At 51.0% G+C, this 21,342-nt stretch overlaps 1 protein-coding gene and 1 long non-coding RNA gene across 2 annotated transcripts; one reads left to right on the plus strand and one right to left on the minus strand.

Annotated features, from left to right (window-relative positions):
• Window positions 1-1,028: 1,028 nt before the first annotated feature.
• On the minus strand, window positions 1,029-15,604 carry LOC106813089. Its single transcript, XR_001394424.1, has 3 exons — window positions 14,841-15,604; window positions 1,908-1,909; window positions 1,029-1,041 (listed from the first exon to the last, which is right to left on the minus strand). It is a non-coding gene; the product is annotated as an uncharacterized LOC106813089 (long non-coding RNA).
• LOC106813088 (putative deoxyribonuclease TATDN1) lies at window positions 2,854-8,922 on the plus strand. The gene is made up of 5 exons (XM_014817140.1): window positions 2,854-3,067; window positions 3,251-3,366; window positions 3,783-3,964; window positions 8,153-8,352; window positions 8,547-8,922. The coding sequence occupies exons 1-5, from the start codon at window positions 2,914-2,916 to the stop codon at window positions 8,747-8,749; spliced, it is 855 nt and encodes a 284-aa protein (XP_014672626.1). The 5' UTR covers window positions 2,854-2,913; the 3' UTR covers window positions 8,750-8,922.
• Window positions 15,605-21,342: the final 5,738 nt, after the last annotated feature.

A 21,342-nucleotide genomic window follows, 5' to 3' on the forward strand; every position in this document is an offset into this window, starting at 1 on the left:
AGATAATCGCCGCCAACAATAGACAACGAGATGTGTGGCCTATTTGGTTCATGGCATTGATTTACTGTATGATATTGCCCATTTGAATAGGTGCAGCGTGTTGCCGGTTGCTATGATGGGAAATTGATGTATTGGCCATATTTGCATTTCGTTTGCATATCGCGACAGTCTTCAAACGTATTACTGTAGTGTTGGGGTGGCAATCAATTCGTGCTGTACATTTACACGAGCGAGTTTGTGTTCACTTCTGTGTGTGTGTTTTGACGGCGTAGTGTGTGCCAAGCTAGCGTGTAGCGTGCTGCGAAACCCTGAATTATTGATCCTGTGCTAACCATGGTAGTTGTTCCGATTCCTGATTGTAGGTGCCAGCCAGTGCCGGCACGCGTAGAATAAGTTCTGTTCTGCTCTTGCGGGTGGCGAATTTAAATGACGCAGAAATTGTGGGCGTGCAGTTTTTAGTCGCGAAAACAATTTTTTCTGCTTGAATGTAGGTCAACCAATCGCAAACGCGATCAATACTTGTTAGAACGCTAACGGTAAGCACATGCATAGGATAATCAATTACATGTCGTGAAGAAAATTAATTATACATTTCAGTAACTGTGAACCCTTATATTATCGATAGCAGTAGTAGAATTGTAATTAGTTACACAAACCTCAAATTGTGTATGCATAGCAATTAAGCTTCAAGTAAAATGGCACAACAATTATAGCACTACACCTGTAACCATTCGTCAGTTATATAAGGCAAGAAATTATAATTATAATGCCTAAATTATTTAGCTAGATCATTATAATATCTATATATATATATATATATGAACATACACATATATTTTGTAAGCATGCCCGTGAGACCTGTTACAATGTTAATTAGGTCTATTAAACGCTGAGAGGGTCTATGTCTCCCCGGGGTAACTGCGGAAGGTACCGCCTGGTACTTATCTAATAGTCCGAAGTAACTCTCGCTCTACTCCATCTAAACGAGTTCTAGCGAGTCGCCTACGCCTACTCCCTGTACCCATAACCCTAACCCTAACCCTAACGCCCTAGATCTAAAACCTAACCCAGAACCATATCAAATAGTTGGATCCAGGCCGGTTAACTGTTCCAGGTATACCGGAGCGAACCCAAGGTGGGTCATCCTATAGGACCGAAGGTCGCGACTAGCGACCGAAGAAATTTGGAAGTCTTATGGATAGGACCTGATAGACCACATCATGCAATGGTTCGCGGCAATCGGCACGCTCTGCTGATTGCCGTGTGTGTGGTGTGTGGTAGTGTGTGTGTGTTGTGTGCGTCGGCTGCGTGCCGGCGCGCTGCGTTGCGTGCGTGCGTGCCAGGCGCTTGCGTGCGTGCGTGCGTCGTGCGTGCGTGTGTGTCAAGTAGAGGGGAAAGAAGAGGAAGAGAGAGAGAAGAGAGAGAGAGAAGAGCAGAGAGAAGAGAGCAGAAGAGCGAGAGCGAGAGCGAGAGCGAGAGCGAGAAGCGAGAGCGAGAGCAGAGAGCGCGAGGGGACGAGAGGCGAGAGCGAAGCGAGAGCGAGACGAGAGCGAGAGCGAGAGCGAGAGCGAGAGCGAAGAGCGACGAGCGAGAGCGAGGACGAGAAGCGACCTGAGCGAGAGCGAGAGAGAGAGAGAGAGAGAGAGAGAGAGAGAGAGAGAGAGAGAGAGAGTAGAGAGAGAGAGAGAGAGAGAGAGGAGATGAGAGAGAGATTATCCCGTTGCGCAATCATGGTGTGACGCGAGTCGCGGAGATCACTGTGTGATCGATGTCCGGATGCGTAGCCTGAGCTGGGCGACCGGTTCCGGACGCGTCAGCCACTGCGTATTCGAAAACTGCATCCTTAGACACTTGGAAGCACATAACCTTCCGTCTATCGACCTTCGTCTATAGGGCGTGTAAACCACGTCTAGGAGTACGTGTTCCGCGCAGTACCCTGGGGAAGCAGCATAGGACCGTAATGAGCTGCTATTAACCATCAGGCACTTGACCGTCTCAATAAAGATATACATGCTAAATAAATACGCAAATCTATTTACTACAAAGTCTTAATGTTTCTCTACTCTCTTTCACTTATTATTGCCTGACAATTTGCGTAAATGCCGCGTCAAATGCTCATCTGTCAACACACTCGTCAAGCGCTGGCCGCCGAAACACTCTAGCTGCTTGCCACTGATCACATAATATATAGACACTATAAATGTTATGTGTCAGTGTGCAGCAGCTAAGCGTCGGTGTACTTGTGTGTTGCAGATGAGCAAATGACCGGCATTTGACAGGTGATTATCGGCGAAATAGAGTAGAACATTTAAGACTTGTTGTAATAATACATTTCGTTGTTATTTAGCCTTTTTTTTTATTGAGCACGTCCAAGTGTTTCATTTTTTACTATTTACGGTGACGTAATCAATAAAATTGGATGAAAAAGTACGTGTTTATTTATCTGACTATTATATTATAGATAGATATATAGGTATATACTGGATACTTCAAAATCCCAGACAAACTAATTCCGGTTAAATCTCCATTATATTTTTTATGCCCAAGTGACATTTATACATGGCCCTTAACACTAGATAGCTCATCACCATCAGTATAAATTAGATAAGTTTATGTTATTATGTGCTCTGATACAATCTTTGAACACACAAGATACGTGCAGAGTGCCCGATATCATAATACATTCTCTGAACACACTGATCGCTGCTGCCACCTACTAAGCCATACGGCACAACTTTCACTTTCTATAGACTGGCACAGATAGTAACACGTGTGTACATTAGAACTAATGTAGAACGCAAAGCGGTTACCATCTAGATCGCGAGCCAAACGACAACATTCAATATGGCAGCCCCCAGGGCGGGTGTCTCGTGCTTCAGATTTATAGATATAGGTGTAAACCTAACAGATGGCATGTTCAGGGGAGTCTACCATGGATCTCAGAAGCACCAGGATGACTTTACCGACATGTTAAAGAGAGCAGTAGACGTTGGCGTAAAAAAGCTCATCGTAACCGGCGGAAGTTTAGAAGACAGTACGCAGGCACTGGAACTTGCCAACTCGAATGGTAGGCCTATTGTCATGTATAGAATTATTATCCCCTAACTTAATATAATAAATCATAATGTACCCCAGCAATTATCTATAGCACTAGCGTAGTCTCCAGCATTCTGCAATGCAAGTGGTGACAGAGATGAAGGCTATATTGACCTGAGGCTGAAGTAGTGTTTACCAATTTCAACTCTTTCAGACTTGCTGTACGTTACTGTGGGCTGTCATCCAACACGATGCCAGGAGTTTGAGAAACATGGAGTAGATGGATACGTTAGCAATTTATTGAAACTCATCAATGACAACAAGGGAAAGGTAACCAATGTGATTCACTAACCACAAGCTATTTTACCCTTAGTGCATATAAAAAGGGGAAACCTAAGTCACAGACAAGCCTACCACGGCACAGACTAGCATAATTAGTATGCAGATCGACCTGATAATATTTTAGTATATGAAGCTAAACAGGGAGCCGCTATGGACAGTAGTTACACTGGGTTATCTTAGTTTCTAAAACTTGAGCGAAAATGTTGTCTCTCAGCATGTATTCTCATGTTCTTCTATCAGATGCCAGCAGCTATCACAATGGTCCCAAGCCTAGTTTAGCACCCGGGATAAGTTTAGCGCATATGCGAAAATGCATTTGCGGGGTCCCAAACTATCCTTGATTCTCACAGAGTGTATAAGCGTGCCACAAAGGTAAACATTGATCATGTATTCCGTGTTACTAGGTGGTAGCCGTTGGCGAGTGTGGCCTCGACTACGACAGACTCCACTTCTGTCCCAAGGACACGCAGCTGAAGTACTTTGAGAAGCAGTTTGATCTCGCCGAGGTGACGCGACTCCCGATGTTCCTGCACAATCGCGGCTCTACCGACGACCTGGTCTCCCTGCTACGCAAGCATCGACACCGGTATGCACCGTGGCGGGTAGCACGCACACACGCACGCAGCATGCCGCACGCACCACGCCCCACGCAACGGCACGCACGACGCCACGCGACGTCACGCACGGCTACCACGCAACACGGCCACGCACCCCAGGACGCACGCAATACCGCACGCACGCCACGCACGCACACACAGAATTGCGTGCTATGGCACCACACGCACACGCACATGCACCATCCACACACACGCACGCGCACACGCACCCACGCACGCACGCACCACGCACACACGCGACACACACACACACGACACACCACAACGACACCTCCTAGCTGGCCTCTATCGCACTGTGTCACCCACGATTCCACTTCGACAGTTTTGTGCCCACAGGCTAGCGAACACCACTCCCCTCCCTCGGCACACCTCGCGGCGACGACTGCCCATCCTCGCCACAGCTCGCAGCGAAAACAGCTGCCCTCCCTCGGCCCACACCTCGACTAGCGACACTGCCGTCCTCGGCCACACGCTCGCGGCCGTACACTGCGCCTCACTCGGCCACACCTACCGCAGCCCGAACACACTGCCTCCTCGGCCACACCTGCGCAGCAGAATACACTGCCTCCCTCGGCCACACCTCGCCAGCCGAAACACTGCCCTCCCGCGCCCACACCCCTCGGCGACACTTGCCTCCCTCGGCCACACCTGCCGGCAGCGCACTGCCCTCCCTCGGCCCACACCTCGCGCGGACACTGCCCTCCCGTCAGCACCACTACGCAGGCCGACACTGCCCTCCCTCAGGCACACCTCGCATGCGAAACCACTGCCCTCCCTCGGAGCCACACCTCGCAGCGAAACACTGCCGCTCCCTCGCGCACACCTGACAGCGAAACACTTGCCTCTCCCTCGCCACACCTCACATGCTCGAGAACACTGCCCTCCTCGGCCCACACCTCGCTCAGCGCGACACTCCCTCCCGTCGGCCCACGACCTCGCAGCGACACTGCCCTCCGTCGGCCAACACCTTCGACAGCCCGAAACACTGCCCTCCCTCGGCCCACCACCTCGCGGCGACACTGCCCCTCCCTCGGCCAACCTCGCCCAGCGAACACTGCCTCGTCCTCGGCACACCTCGCAGCGAAAACACTGCCCTCCCTCGGCCACACCTCCAGGCCGACACATGCCCTCCCTCGGCCACACCTCGCAGGCGACACTGCCCTCCCTCGGCCACAACCTCGCAGCGACACTGCCCTCCTCGGCCACACCTCGTGGAGCGACACTGACCCTCCTTCAGCACACCTGCGCGTCGACACTGCCCCGTCCCCTCGGCCCACACCTTTCGCGGGGCGACACTGGGCCCTCCCTTCGGCCACACCTACGCCAGCCGACACCTGACCCTCCCTCTCGGCCACACCTCGCACGCGAAACATTGCCCTCCCTCGGCCACACCGTCCGCCAGCGACACTGCCTCCCTCGGACACACGCCTCGCACCCGGCAACACTGCCTCCCTCGGGCCACACCTCGGCCCAGCGACACCGCCCTTCCTCAGCCCACACCATCGCAGCCGACACTGACCCTCCCTCGGCCCACACACTTCGCGGGACACATGCCCTCCCTCGGGCCACACTCGCGGGAAGCACTGCCCTCCTCCGGCGCACACCTTCGCAGCGACACTGCCCTCCGTCGGCCCACAGCCTCGCGGCAACACTGCTCCTCGGCGCCGACACCCTCGCAACGACACTGGCCTCCCTCAGCCATACCCTCCTGCGCACTGCCCTCCCTCAGCGCACACATCGCAGCGAAACACGTGCCTCCCTTCGCCCACCTCGCGGCGCACACTGCACTCCCTCGGCCCACGTCGCAGCCGAACACTTTGCCCTCCCTTCGGCCACACCTCGCTCCGCTGGTGACACTGCCCTCCCTCGGCCCCACTCGCCCGCGCGACATGCCCTCCCTCGGCCACCCTCGCGGCGACATGCCCTCCTTCGGGCAACCTCGCAGCGCGACACTGCCTCCTCGGGCCACAGCCCTCGCCGGTGACACTCCCTCCCTCGGCCAACTTCGCATACCGGCGGACACTGGCCTCCTTCGGCCACACCTCGCGGCGACAATGCGCCATCCCTCGGCCATCACTCGCAGCCGACACATTGCCCTCCCTCGGGCCACACGCTCGCGGTCTGACACTGCCCTCCTCAGCCACACCTCGCAGCGAAACACTTCCCTCCCTCAGCACACCTCGCGCGCGGACACTGCACCTCCCTGGCCGACACCTCCGGCGGACACTGCCTCCCTCCGGCCACAACTCGCAGGCACCGACACTGCCCCTCCCTCGGCCACACTCGCGCGACACTCCCTCCCTCAGCCACACCTCGCAGCCGACCCCTGCCCTCCTCAGCCACACCTCGTCCGCGACATGTCCCTCCCTTCGGCACCCCCTCGTCGGCGGACACTTGCCCTCCTCGCCCACCTCGCGCCGGACACTGCTCCTCGGCCACACCCCCGTAGTGACACTGCCTCTGCTCGGGCCAACATCCCGCCCGTGGACACTGCCCTCCCTCCGCCCCCCCACCCCCGTCTGTGGCGGCGACACTGCCCTCCCTCGGCCACACTCGCAGCCGACACTGGCCTCCCTCAGCACACCTCGCAGCGACACTTGGCCCTCCCTCGGCCACAGCTCGCCAGCCCCGAAGACAACGGGCCCTCCCTCGGGCCACAACTCGCCAGCCGACACTGCCTCCTCGTCCACAGCCTCGCTCAGGCGACACTGCCCTCGCCTCGGGCCACCACCTCGCAGCGACATGCCTCCTCGGCCACACCTCGACAGCGACACTGCCTCGCCTCGGGCCAATCCTCGCAGCGAACACTGCCCTCCCTGCGGCCCAGCTCGTCGAGCGGACACTGCACCTTCCCTCGGCCACACCTCGGCTGATGCGACACGATGCGCCTCCTCCCGGCCCACTACCTCGCGGCGGAGATCCCACTGCCGCTCCCCTCGCCAAAACCTCCGCAGCGAAACACTGGCCCATCCCCTCGCCCAACACCGCGCCGCGGCCGACACTGCCCCTCCCTCCGCCCACACCTCGCGGGCGACACTTGCCCTACCCTCGGCCACACCTCGCCCGGCCGACACTGCACCTCCCTCCGGCCACAGCCTCGCCAGCGGAAAGCTGCCCTCCCCGGCCACACCTCTCGCAGCAAAACACTGCCCTCCATCAGGCCACACCTCGCCACGAGACACTCCTGCCCTCCCTCGGCCACACCTCGCAGCATACACTGCGCTCCCTCGGGCCACACCCGCGGGCGATCACTGCCCTTCCCTCGGGGCAGCACTCGCAGCGACCACTGCCCTCCCTCCGCCACACTCTTCGGCCCAGCGATCACCTGCCCGTCCCTCGGCAGCACCCGCGGCGATCACTTGGCCCTCACCTCAGCCCACTCGCAGCGAAACACTGCCCCTTCCTCGGCACCACCTCGTCAGCCGCAAACAATGCCTCCTCGGCCACACCTCGCAGCCCGCGAAAGCACTGCCCTCCCGGCCACACGCTCGCCCAGCGACAACAGCTGCACCTCCCTCGGGCCTACACTGCGCAGCGACACTCCCTCCCTCCGGGACACTCGCAAGCGAAAACACTGCCTCCTCGGCCACACCTCGCAGCGACAACACGGCCCCCCTCCCTCGCTGCGCCACACTCGCAGCGAAACACTGCCCTCCCTCGGCCACACCTCGCAGCGACACTGCCCTCCCTCGGCCACACCTCGCGGCGACACTGCCCTCCCTCGGCCACACCTCGCAGCGACACTGCCCTCCCTCGGCCACACCTCGCAGCGAAACACTGCCCTCCCTCGGCCACACCTCGCAGCGACACTGCCTTCCCCAGCCGTACCACATTCCAACACTGCCTCCCCCCATCCTGCTCTCCCCCAGTGTAGGCAGCGAAAACCATTTATCTATTTTGGTCAAAAGTAAAAAAAGACGCTTCGGGTTTTCGCATGGTTATTCCTGGTGATGATAGGGTTGTTATAGCATAGTTATACATTCACATGGTGGCTCAGCAACTTTGTCCATTTCACTAACTGTACAAATTATTAGCCAATGGCTCAAAGTAATGAAATAAGACTACTGCAATGTTGGCCCATGTAGCTTAAATACGTGGGCAATGCCACAATATGAGCTTTGCTGGGCTTTTTATACAATTATTTCGTCGGACGATAGGTTCACCGGCGGAGTTGTGCACTCATTTGACGGATCGATGGAAGACGCCAAGAAGATTCTGGACCTGGATCTATACATTGGCATCAATGGCTGCTCGCTAAAGACACAGGAGAATCTTGCTGTCATGTGCTCCATACCGACCGATAGGCTTATGATAGAGACAGACGCCCCCTGGTGTGAAGTCAAGGCAACACACGCAGGTTGGTTTTATATCATGCCTGGAATCAGGGGTGGGGGGCGGTACACGTTCCCCATCGAATTTGCCATGTCACTAAATTAATAAATTAACTGACGTAACCTGATTGAACGGACAAAATTAGGTAACGACGCTAACCCGAACACTGCAGTATAACCCAGTGCAATCGATAAATGCAGCTTCCACACCCATTTTTAGGATACAAGCATGTGAAGACAACATTTCCATCGAAGAAGAAGGACCGGTGGCAGGAGGGTCAGTGCGTGAAGGGGAGGAACGAGCCGGCAAACATCGTTCAGGTGCTAGAGGTGATGTCAGGTGCCCGTGGCACGAGTGCAGACCAACTCTGCGATGCCCTGTACGAAAACACGGAGAAACTTTTCTTCGGCAAAGACACCTGATCGGAGAACGACAACATCGCATGTGAACCTACTGATTACAGCTTCACGGTACATGAATGCATCGAGAATTTTCTATGGCCTCACAGCAGTAGAGTTGGATACAGGATATATGCACCTGCTGTTTTTGCTTCTATGGCCTCACAGCTTGTGGATGTGTGTAATAGAACAGTGGCATACAGCGATATATATGCCACGCTGCTGTTTTTTTCTTCTATGGTTTCCACAGCTTGTGGAATGAGTTTAATGGACGACGTCAATGGACAATAACCTGTTAAACTTCTGCCATTGGATCGACAGCTTTTGTGGGCTGTTTAATTGAACGAGTATGATATGAAAATTTTGTGTGCTCTAAACAGCTCATTGTGGACCTGCTTCAATGAATGTTGTGTGAACGGGCGAGAAATACATATGGCTTCTGATCAGTTGAAGAATAGGAATTCCTCATTAGCGAATTCAGAATAGCTTCAGTTCTGCCTGCCCGCCTCCCGGGAAGACTGGTGATTAATAAAGCCGTATGGAAACACGGCGAGGCCGCAAATGAACGTGAAGGGTGAGCGTGTCTGGTGCACTGCCGGTGGCAATCATCATGAACTTACACGATGCTGGCCACCGGGAGCTGACACAGCAACAGGTTCACGCCGCCGCCCGCGCACCACGAACACAGACCCAAAACTCTGCAAGGCACCATAAAATCATCTGATAACCAGATGCTCCCTCACCCTCACAGTACATGCTCTGATGGTATTCGCCAGATCTCGGTAATTGGCAGTGCCGAATCTTTCCCATCATGTTACAGCCGGATACAATCCAGGAAGTGTATAATATCAAGAGCGTTATAAAGAAGAGAGCGATACAACGGTGAAATGCTTGAAACCATGTCTGCAAGATAGTCGAATTAAGAAACTTTGCCCGTTTTTGTTTTTGACGATTCTTTGTCAGTATTAATTGATCAGCCTGTCATACCTTGCTAATATAAACAAGCTGCCGCAGAGCGACAGCGCTTTAGCCTGAGGCAGGTGTTCTGAGCTAATACTCAGGGCAAACGAATCAGAGCACCTCCCATCGCCGCGTTTCGCTCCTCCTCGTTGTGCTCTCATTCTTTCTCTTTTCGCTCTCTCGCTCTTGCTATCTCTTCCTTCGCGCTCTCTCTCTCTCTCTCTCGTTGTCCGATCAGCTCTCGCTCTCTCTCTCTCTCTCTCTTCTCTCTTTCTCCTTCTCTCTCTCTCTCTCTCTCTCTCTCTCTCGTCTTGCTCCCTCTCTTCCTTCACGCTCTCTCTCTCTCTCTCTCTCTTTCGCTACGCACTCACTCTACCTCGGTTGTCTCTCTCTTTCTTTGTACTTTGTCTTTGCTCTCTCTTTCTCTCTCCCTCTCTTCTCTCTCTATCTTCTCGCTCTCTTTTTCTCTCTCACTCTTTCGCGCGCTTCTCTCTTTCTCCTTTCTCGTTCTCTCTCTCTCTCTCTCTCTCTCTTCTCTCTCTCCTCTCTCTCTCTGCTCTCTCTTCTCTCTCTCTCTCTCTTCTTATCTCTCTCTCCTGTCTTCTGTCTCGTGTCTCTGTCTCTGTCTCTGTCTCTGTCTCTGGCTTGTCTCTGTCACTAATGACTACTCTGTCACATCATAAGTCAATACCTGTCTCTGTCTCTGTCTCTGTCTTCTGGTCTTCGCATGTCTCTTCTCTGTCTCTGTCTCCCATGGTGGGTGGACTTGTCTTGTCTCTGTCTCTGTCTCTGTCTCTCGTCTCTGTCTCTGTCTCTGTCTCTGTCATCTGTCTCTGTCTCTGTCTCTGTCTTCTGTCTCTGTCTCCTGTCTCTGTCTCTGTCTCTGGTCTCTGTCTCTGTCTCTGTCTCTGTCTCTGTCTCTGCCTCTGTCTCTGCTTCTCTGTCTCTGCTCTCTGTCTCTGTGTCGTCTCTGCTCTCTGTTCTCCCGTCTCTGTGCTCAATGTCTCTGTCTCTGCTTCTCTGTCTCTGTCTTCGTGTCTCTGTCTCTGTCTCAGTGTCTCTGTCTCTGTCTTACTGCTTGACTCTTGTCTCGCGTCTCTTGTCTCTGTCTCTGTTCGTCTCTGGTCTTGTCTCTGTCTCTGTCTCTGCTCCTGTCTCTGTCTCTGTCTCGTGTCTCTGTCTCTGTCTCTGTACTCCTGTCAATCAATGTCTCGTCTCTGTCTCTGTCTCTGCTCTCAAAAAGTGCTCATTGTCTCTGTCTCTGCTTCTCTGTCTCTGTCTCTGTCTTGTCTCGTCTCTGTCTCTGTCTTGTCTCTGTCTCTTCTCTGTCTCTGTCTCGGTCTCTGCTCTGGTCTCTGTCTCAATGTCTCTGTCTGCTGTCTACTGTCTCTGTTCTCTGTCTCTGTCTCTGTCTCTGTCTGTCTCTGTATCTGTCTCATGCTGTCTCTGTCTTGTCTCGGTCTCTGCTCGGTCTCTTCTCGTCTCTGTCTTCTGTCTTGGTACTCTCGTCTTCTGCCTCTGTCCTCTGTCTCTGTTCTGTTCTGTCTCTCGTCTCTGTCTCTCGATCTCTGTCTCTGTCTCTGCTCTCTTGTCGGCTGTCTCTGTCTCTGTCTCGTAGTCTCTGTCTCTGTCTCATGTCTTCTGTCTCTGTCTCTGTCTCTCGTCTCTGTCTCGTCTCTGTCTCTGTCTCTGTCTCTGTCTTGTCTCTGTCTCTGTCTCTGTCTCTGTCTCTCCTCTCTCTCTCTGCTCTCTCTCTCTCTCGTCTCTCTCTCTCTCTCTCTCTCTCTCTCTTCTCTCTCTCTCCTCTCTCTCTCTCTCTCTCTCTCTTCTCTCTCTCTGCCTCTCTCTCTCTTTCTCTCTCTCTCTCTCTCTCTTCCTCTCTCTCACCGCTCTCTCACTCTCTCTTCTCTCCTCTCTTCCCTCGCTCTCTCTCTCCCTTCTCTCCAATTTCTTCTCGTCTCGAGGCGTAGCGCTGCCGGACGAGGCTGATACGACTGAATTGCTCTATACAGAGCGTCTGGATGTCTATCGACTGATTGATCTGATGGTCTTCTAACCCTAGCAAAGACCGTTTCGCTGGAGTTAGCAAGGCTGTAAACTTTTTATTATAACTTCAACATAAGCATGTTTTACTATAAGTTAGCATAATAGATAATTCGGGGGCCCACTACCGGGCCCATGTTTATACTATGTTAACTCCGGGTTTGCCCAGCAGGCGGCCAAGCGATGGTAGAAAATTGATGAAAAATTGCCTCTAAAAAGCTGCTTGTCAGCAGACAAGCTACCTGACAGATTACTTGTCCTCCGTGAAGTGGAAAGTACGAAACAGAGAACCGGGATAGGTCCCTTTATTTCCAAAAACTGGATGATATCAGAGCCTTTCGAAGCAAATGTTGTTGGGTCGTTATGAAAAGTTGGCCACGAAGACTGGCGCGGTACGTTGGTAGCTGGAAGCTTGTCCATCGTAACGCTTACTACTACGTAGCTATCAGTAATCATACTTTGCCAAGACCACAGAAGATAGGTAAGCACTCGTCCATTACCTGAACAAGCCCTACAGCTGAATAGAGAGCTGCCACCGTGCCTACCTAATTAACGCAGGCCAAAAGACTAACACCATTCTATCACCCACATGCACTGGCATGCGCATAGTTAACACACTGACAGCAGTACAGCAATGCCCATAGAAATGAGACGATTTAAGAGCTTATACTCTTCAAGTAAATTTAGCTTTTTGAAATTTCACTGTGACATTGCTAGCGTCATACATCCAGGCAGTGTATAGATTCTACTAAGAGCAGAACCCAGCAGTCAAATTCTTTCTAACACAGTAACAGTTAACAAATCCATGTTTAATCCACTCCTCTTGAAGTCTGCGTCAAAGGTTATCAGACACTTAACTCTTCGCACGTCAGTGGAAAGCAGCATTTTCATCAGGTTACTTTCAATTAAAAGCCATAATAAATGCGTAGGTCACCGCTGAAAACAATAACAATAAAGTTTTCCAAATCGCTCCGTCTACAGCCGATGTCCTCAGACAATCTCTAAAATCTGCCCTTGTGCCATTGACCTTTGACCTGTGACTCCATTTCGCGCACAGTGATGGCTTTTCCTACCATGATGCTATTACACCGACTATCACGCAGCCAATAGGTACGAGACCCGTTACTTTGTGACGCATTCTGCATTTCTCCCTATACCTAGTTAAGGATGTGAATGTTCCCCTTTTTTACACTCTTGACTTTGACCTTTTGACCCCAGCTTGACTATCCCAACTCCGTTTTCGGATATAACCACCCCCCCACGACGTCCAAATATCGGGACGTTACTGTCGAGCTAGGTTAGATTTGTGCCCAACTGTTGACGACGGACGCTCGGACGGATATACGCCGACGGACGGACGGACGACGGACGATCATGCGATTCTACAAGCCTGCATCTGACTATGTCAGCATGAGCTACAAACCGCTTAGCCCTACGGATGCCTACGCATGAGATAAATGGCATGGTGGAAAATCTCAATAGGTAGTTTTTGCTGGAAAACGACTCGAGATCCCGCGGTTGGCTGTGACCCTCTCTCGCTTTGTGGCTAAGTGTATGCTTCCGCGTGCCATTTGATGTAGCGCCATGGTAGCGCTGACTCATTACGTCAGTACTACAGACGTACTAGCGAGTCAGCCGTAAGGTTGGTCGCACGGTGGGGTCATCACTATGGCAATAATAAAACAGACCGTTCATTCATTCCACTTAGTCAATCAATTGCACGGAAACACGCGAGGTTCTCCGAGTTATCTCAAAGCGAAGAGACAGTCGCAGTCCAGCAGTATCTCGAGTCGGATTTTCGGCGAAAATAGCCAGAATTTTCCACTGCTCATCTTTCATCAGCTTAGGGGCATCGATGGACATGTGTTTGTTTAGTTATTAACAGGTGGGACAGCTGATCAATAAATACTGCAATAAATCGCTGCAAAATAAAACGGAGGAAAGATTTATTAATTCGGTAGAATACTCGCAGCATGGTTTCAAGAGCAATTTCACCGTTGTACGCTCTCCCTTCTTAAAACTGTCTACGATCCACGGATTTCGAGCACCCAGGCAAGTAGTATATTTGTGTGTTATTTGTACCAAATAAAATGTATGAAAATACAATTAGCCGTTTCATTTACTTTTCGATGGCTAGTATACCTTCTTATACATCCATACACTCTTGCCGGTGCATTCGATGCTACACCAAAACGCTCGACATCAACAACAACGCCATGAATCTTCAACAAGTTCTTGCGTGGCACCCAGACGCCAGCTAGCCGATATATCGAACATTGCGGGCTAACGAAGGCAATGCCAAAATTATTGTGGCAAGCAGGGAAAATCCGTTGTAAACTTAAGCGGTGAGTTCTCACTATAATCTCTTTCTGTTTTTTCTTTTCGTTTCTTGCCGATGCACTGGTCTGCCACCACTTGATTTACGTTTAGTTGATCTAGCCTCTGCATTTATCCTGAAAGGTCGGATTCAACAAACATTTTTGAGCAGATAAATTAAAAAACACAAAATACATTTCGCACAGTTTATGAATGAATTTTCAAACATAATACACGATGAACATTATTATTTATTTGTTCTAATATTGTATATTCTATATAGCCAACACAAATCAAAACAGAAACGTTTGGGCACCACTTTCAGTGCACCATACACAAAGCACGACTGCACAATCGACCACAGCAAAACAGTACCAGCAACAGACGCGCCAGTAATATGTAAATAGTGTTAGACAACACTAATTCCAAATCGCTTCAAGATTTTTGCCAATTTAACAACCGGAAAAACTATTTTTATCAGAGTGAGGTTAGAGGACTAAGATTGAGGCTAACGTTAGTACTAACTTTTTGCATGCCCAAAAAAGAATACAAAAATAAGGTTTCACTATTATTTCTAAAATAATTTTCTGGAGATTCGTGGACGTTAGAACTTTAATACGCTCTTTGCTAATATAGATCTATAATATTCACTCTGACACGAGGAAGGCATGTACGTTAGGGGGTAGAGCAGATTCGATTAGCAAGCTTTTCATTAACCTCTTACTCCATTGATTACATAAGGCTTTCTTTGTGGCTCTGGGACTCCCTGGGAGGCAGTCAGATGCGCTCAGCATACCTTAACCCTCAGCGCTCCTAACCCTCAGTGACCTGATTAAATCGTGCCATTGGAAGGAGGACTAGTTCCCGGAAAGACCGGAAATAAATTCATCGGATTTATTTAGAAGAAAATTCAAAATCCCGCTGGTCGTTTTTAGTTGCTGCTGCTTGCAGTGTGCGTGCATTTGCGCACGCAGCGATTCACACGCTTACATTTAGTATTACTCATGCGTCTCATCACCTTCCACAGCTCAAATCTGCGCTGCGCGAGGTCGCACCCAGGTGCCTACATACGCCCCACATCACCACATCCAGGCCCATATAATTCAAATTCACCCTCTCAGCCCTACTGGCCTCACAAGCATCACCATCGCTCGGGGCCCTGCCACATCTAGCTACTGAATACTGGTTTGGTGGTGTTTGCTATATATCCAGGTTCAACCCGTTCACGCTGCCGGGTCCTTTTTTGTGCCAATGTTTTTTTCCGCGGTTTTATTTCGCACATGCTCGAGGGGGCAAAGAGATAAACGGGCAATGTAGATAAGAAGGCAAATGGGTAAGCAGGAAGGGTGGTGGTAGTGAGAAGGGCAAGTTGGCTTTAAAGGTGAGAAAGTAATATGGCAAGCAGAAGGATTGATAGTAGTGAAGATGGTATTGGGCGTAGAAGTAGGAGGTATGTTATTTGTGAAGCGTGGTATGTACTAGTAAGTGGCTAGGGCTGAGTAGGCAGGCAGTAACTATAGCTGAGAGGGGCTATGTCCCCCGCGGTACTGCCGGAACGTACCCTGGTACTATCTATATGCCGGACGTACCTCGCCTATCCAACTACGAGTGCTAGGGAGATCCGCCTACTCCCTACCTAACCCTAACCAAACCCGTAACCCGAAAACCTAACCCCTAATCCTAACCTAACCATATCAAGATGGTGCACCAGGGTACAAACGCCGCACGCGAGGGCGGCAGCATGTGCGTGGGTTCCGGATCACCGACCGCTACCAAGGCGTACGTTCCGGCATACCCTGGAGGAGCATAACACCTATAGCGAAGTATTGTGGTATGCGAGTGGCTAGGCAGGCAGCGTGAGTAGTAGTAAAATTACGTAGCTAAGTTCATTATGTTACTATTCGCAGTCTATGTTACTAAAATCATCGATAAAATGTAATGAAGTCTATGTTATGTTACCACGGCTACTCGTGTAATCGCTCGGTGAATCCCCGATATCTCATATCCAGTCGATTAGGCGCTTACACGGCTTAGGGATGGATTATCAGTAAGATTTCTAGATAGTACACACGCACTGTTGTATACTCTTAGCTCATGGTGTCCCTTTTGTTATACACCAGATGGACCCCATCTATAACTCACGTTCATGTCTACTTTATAAATCACGATCCAACACCGCACACACACCACGCACGCACTCGCTAACAGAGTTTGTCCTACCAACAGGCGTGATCAAGGCCTCATCACGATCTCTCGGGCGGCGCCGTCGGAGTTCTCCTCTCATCTCTCTCTATCTCTTGCGACCACCCCCTCGTTACCCTCAGGTATTATACTATATATCACATAATCGCACAGCGGATATTGTGATATCAGAACTTTTCTACTATATATACATAAGAAAAATATTTCCGTATATCTATATATAGTCATCTCTATTACTCATATAATGACTATATATCACTCGCTCGATTTAAATCTGAGCTTGCGTTTTTATCTTTCATAACATCAATCTCGAACCACAACCGACACACCTACACCACCGACACCGCGCCGCGCGCACACACACACGACAACAACACACCACCACACACACAACCACACTCACCCACACACACGCAACATGCGCGCCACACACTGAACACACACCGACCCATTACAACACACACGCACACACACACCGAACCACACACGCACACACACCACACCACACACGCGGGCACAACCGCACGCAAGCACTGCACAATCTATCATATAGTGATATACCAATATACGATAAGTACTCACCTCAATCTACACTCCTCTACCTTTAAATCTAGTCCACCGGCACGAATGATCGAAATCTCCCCTTACTCGCAAGAGCGGTGTAGTACCGCTCATAGGGTCTATGTCCCCCAGCAGAGATGCAAACACATAATTTGAGCAAATCTGTTAGTTTATGGCCATCAATTAGTAGTCGAGTCACGCATGCCCCCCGCGAAATTGTCCCGGACTGCCGCCCCCCTGTGATTCTAGATGCAATTTTCCTGCATTCTGAAGGGGTTCAAAGATACAAAAAATTGAAAAAAAAAAAAATTTTCGATCACAGTCAAATTGTAGTTTTGATACACTGGTCGTAGTGTGCCAAAAGGGATCGAAATTCGTATAAATACGGATAAACTCGTAGTGGGTGGCATCTCTGCCATGACAGATACTGCCAAGAATGTACCGGGGTACGGTCCGGTATTACCCGGCGAACGTTACCTGCGTTAGGCCGTTACGGTTAGGAGTAGGCGTAGGCGACTCCTAGACTTGTTAAGATGGAGTACGCGATGGGTATCAGCGGTTGCCATCTTAGGATAGTACCAGGGGATACGTACGGGGTATACCGGACCTAGGCCCAGCGTACGTTCGGGCAAGTACCCCCATGGGACATAGACCCTCTCCAGCGTTCAGAATCTCTGTCGAGTCAATCGCACTGTAAACCGTAACGCGGCACTAAACACTCACTGCTATAATTCCCCTCCCCTGGCCCCCAGTGCGACGATATGCAGAAGTGGACAGTCCGGAACGAAACACCACCATCTATAAATCCAAGAGTTGATAAATATACACAGGTTTTTACCTAAGAGTTATTATCTACTCTTGCTATAATCATTAGTATTTGGTATTATTAGCTCTTGATATAATTGGCCGGCCCCACCAGGTGCTTTTCGGGGTGGGATCAGTCGGGAGGGGGGGGGTGAGGCCGAGTACCCTCACCTCCATACACGCAAGCCAGATACAACATGCATGCACCTCACGGGGAGGGGTTGTATTACTTCGGGGCGGTCCTCTACCGTGCTCACTGCCTCCCCGCGCCAGTGAAATATTATTCTCCACTGGAGTCCGGACCCACCATAGATAGTGTTTTGTAATATATGGTTCGTATATATATGGTTGGATTATAGTTAGTGTTAGTGTTAGGGTTAGGGTTAGGGATAGGGGGTATTCATTTGACATTGTTGCTTCGAGGAAGTCGAGTGAATGGAGTGCGCTGATTGGCTGTGGTCCGGAACTCAAGTGGTAAAAAAAATTTCGCCCCCCCCCCGCCACTGCAGACAGATGAGGAAAAAACTCGACTGATTACCCTGCACTACGGGAGTCTCGACCCGCGGACATTCCGCGCCCCCGCAGAGGCTCGCGTACCCAGGGTAGTGCGGGGATCAGCTTCGCAGCAGCCGCGAGCAGTAAGGGACAGCTACAAGCTGCGAGCTACAGGGACAGCTACAAGCTGCGAGCTACAGGGACAGCTACAAGCTGCGAGCTACAGGGAGGACGAGAGTAAAGGAAAAACAACTGGAAACGTAGGCGATGACTTAATACGATGACAGCCGCGGTGGCAGCACCAGTCACAAGCACAGCCGCAGTCGGTCAGTGCCACACAGGCACCCAGTTACACATCCCCACTACCAGTCACAACCCCACTATCAGTCACAACCCCACTATTAGTCACACAACCCCACTATTAGTCACACAACCCCACTACCAGTCACAACCCCACTATCCAGTCACAACCCCACTATCAGTCACAACCCCACTATCAGTCACAACCCCACTACCAGTCACAACCCCACTATCAGTCACAACCCCACTATTAGTCACACAACCCCACTACCAGTCACAACCCCACTATCAGTCACAACCCCACTACCAGTCACAACCCCACTACCAGTCACAACCCCACTATCAGTCACAACCCCACTCCAGTCACCGCTCCACCCCCAGTCTCTACCCCCAGTCACCGCTCCACACCCAGTCTCTACCCCCAGTTACAGCTCCATCCCCAGTCTCTACCCCCCTCCCATTCACCGCTACCATCCCCAGACTACTATAGGTATCTTGATAGGTATCCACTTCTGTTTGACCTTCCCTTAGCTAAGGTCTGTTCTGCCGTCACGTGCCCGACGGCGGCGCCCCTTTCCCGCGGGCAACACCTCAGCAACAAGCGCACGTGCGACGCTACCTTCGCAAGTCACATTGACGCCCCCCCCCCCACACACACAGCACACACACACTCTCACACACCACCACCACCACGTCTGTGCTTACGCGCACTCTGTCAAAACAAATATAACGAATGCGCTCGGACGGTGCACGGGACGTGTGCAGCAGTGGACCCCGGGGCGATCGGGCCGATCAGGGCCGATCGAATACTAACAAGTGCCGCATTAGCGACAGTGCTCATCTGAGGTCTGCTGCTCTACTGTGCTGGCCTTCGTTTCTGCAAAAGGTTGAAAGCCTGTTCTATCGCTAAGCCGGCTACGTCATCATCAAAATGTGTAGCATAGGTATTAACGCTAAAACTAAACCCTAACAATGCATCCTACTTCATACCTGCTCGACTGTCTTATATATTCGTGTCATAACGTATCACTAGGGGTGACTAGGCCTATAGTTGCCGCGAGATGGCGCGTGCAAGTGTAATCAATAATCAAAAATGGCATCGCCCTTCGTGCATTGGTGATGAGCCAAGAAAGTAGAGATGCCCTAATTCCATTGAGTTGCTGAAATTTACAGGCTAAAATCCAAGTATATTCAGGCAGGCGACAATTTCGCTTAGCTGTGAGTAATAAATTAAACACATCTGCATTGCAGGTGTGCATGTTTATTCGAAAAGTGCCAGTTCACCCCATGCATGAGTAATGGGTTGCCCCCGGGTTTTTGCCTACATTTCGGATGACGGTAGCCACGCGAACATTCAGGGTGCTATTAATATACAGACTACTTTAGAAAATAACATGATTTAAGGAGTCACATGATAACATGATAACATGATGAGGATTTACATGATAACATGACGGACGCACGCACGCACGCACGGACAATCAGGCGATTCTACAAGCTGCATCTGACTTCGTCAGATGAGCTAATAAAATCATAAAATGATATCAAATACGAAGAAAATTTACCGCCAAAGTTTTATCGCCTATGTGATCTTCACCGCGGAACGGACCCCGCTCGAATTCCCCCCTACAACCACTGCCACCAAGCCAGCGTTAGACATACACCAATAGCGGATGCCATCTGCGCTAACGAAACGCATTTCTTCAGTGATTTCTCTCGGTATTTCTTTCTCGCTGTGTATCTAATGCTCGATCCCACAACCCTCGCGAGCGACTTTCGAAAGCGCTCGGCCATTATATTATATTATTATTAGAAGTAGATAATAAGGAATTCCCTATTATCTACTTCTGTTATTATTAAATATTTCGCAGATTGCATTTCACGCGCTCGAATTCGCAATCGTTCCTCACCGCTGCGCTGTTCTGTTTCATCATCTCACTAGCTCAGCACTGAGACCCGGAGTGATAGCTGCTATCTTTCTTTTCGGTAAGTGTATTACTAGCATAGCTGGCATCCTGCCAGGTTGAACGTCACGCTCAGCTGCGGTGGCGCGAGCGGGCGCAGGAAAGGGAGAGAGAGGGCAAGGGAGAGGGAAAGGGAGCGGGAGGTGGAGAGGGAAAGGGAGCGGGAGGTGGAGGGAAAGGGAGCGGGAGAGGGAGAGGGGAAGGGAGCGGTAGCGGGTGAGGGAGAGGGAAAGGGAGAGGGAGCGGAAGGGGAATCGGAGATGACAGGTCGACCAGTATTTAATTAGTTGTTGGTACTGATTTCATGCTTGCCTTGTTCAATCTCTTCAACTCTACCTTCTATTCCCCCATTTACCTATCACCCTATCCTTTTTCCGTTCTCCGTCTCGGCTCAACACTACACAGGATATATGCACCTGCTGTTTTTGCTTCTATGGCCTCACAGCTTGTGGATGTGTGTAATAGAACAGTGGCATACAGGATATATGCACCTGCTGTTTTTTCTTCTATGGTTTCACAGCTTGTGGATGAGTTTAATGGAGCGACTTCACAGGACAATAACCTGTTAAATTTTGCATGGATCGACAGCTTTATGTGCCAGGGCTGTTTAATTGAACGAGTATGAATGAAAATGTTGTGTGGCTTAACAGCTCATGTGGACCTGCTTCAATAAATGTGTGTGAACGGGCCGGGAAATACATATGGCTTCATGTTCAGTGAAGAGTAGAATTCCTCATAGAATTCAGGAATAGCTTCAGTTCTGCCTGCGCCTCCCGGGAAAACTGGGTTAACAAAGCCGTGGAAACCCCGGCGAGCGATGAACGTGAAGGGTGAGGTGGCACTGCGTGTCGATCGTGAACTTACAACGAGCTGCCACCCGGGGCCTGACACAGCAACGAGGGCACGCCGCCGCCGCGGCACACGAACACAGACCCAACTCTGCAAGGGCCACCATCAATCATCTATTAACCA

The sequence above is a fragment of the Priapulus caudatus genome, unplaced genomic scaffold (genome assembly GCF_000485595.1).
Source record: "Priapulus caudatus unplaced genomic scaffold, Priapulus_caudatus-5.0.1 Scaffold724, whole genome shotgun sequence".
NCBI lineage: Eukaryota > Metazoa > Priapulida > Priapulimorpha > Priapulimorphida > Priapulidae > Priapulus > Priapulus caudatus.

Bases quoted from the DNA above. Each gene is read 5' to 3' on its own strand.
- LOC106813088 (XM_014817140.1), top strand. From the start codon at position 2,914: ATGTTCAGGGGAGTCTACCATGGATCTCAGAAGCACCAGGATGACTTT. The intron at 3,965-8,152 runs GTATGCACCGTG...GTCGGACGATAG, and splicing joins CTACGCAAGCATCGACACCG to GTTCACCGGCGGAGTTGTGC. The intron at 8,353-8,546 runs GTTGGTTTTATA...ACCCATTTTTAG, and splicing joins AGTCAAGGCAACACACGCAG to GATACAAGCATGTGAAGACA.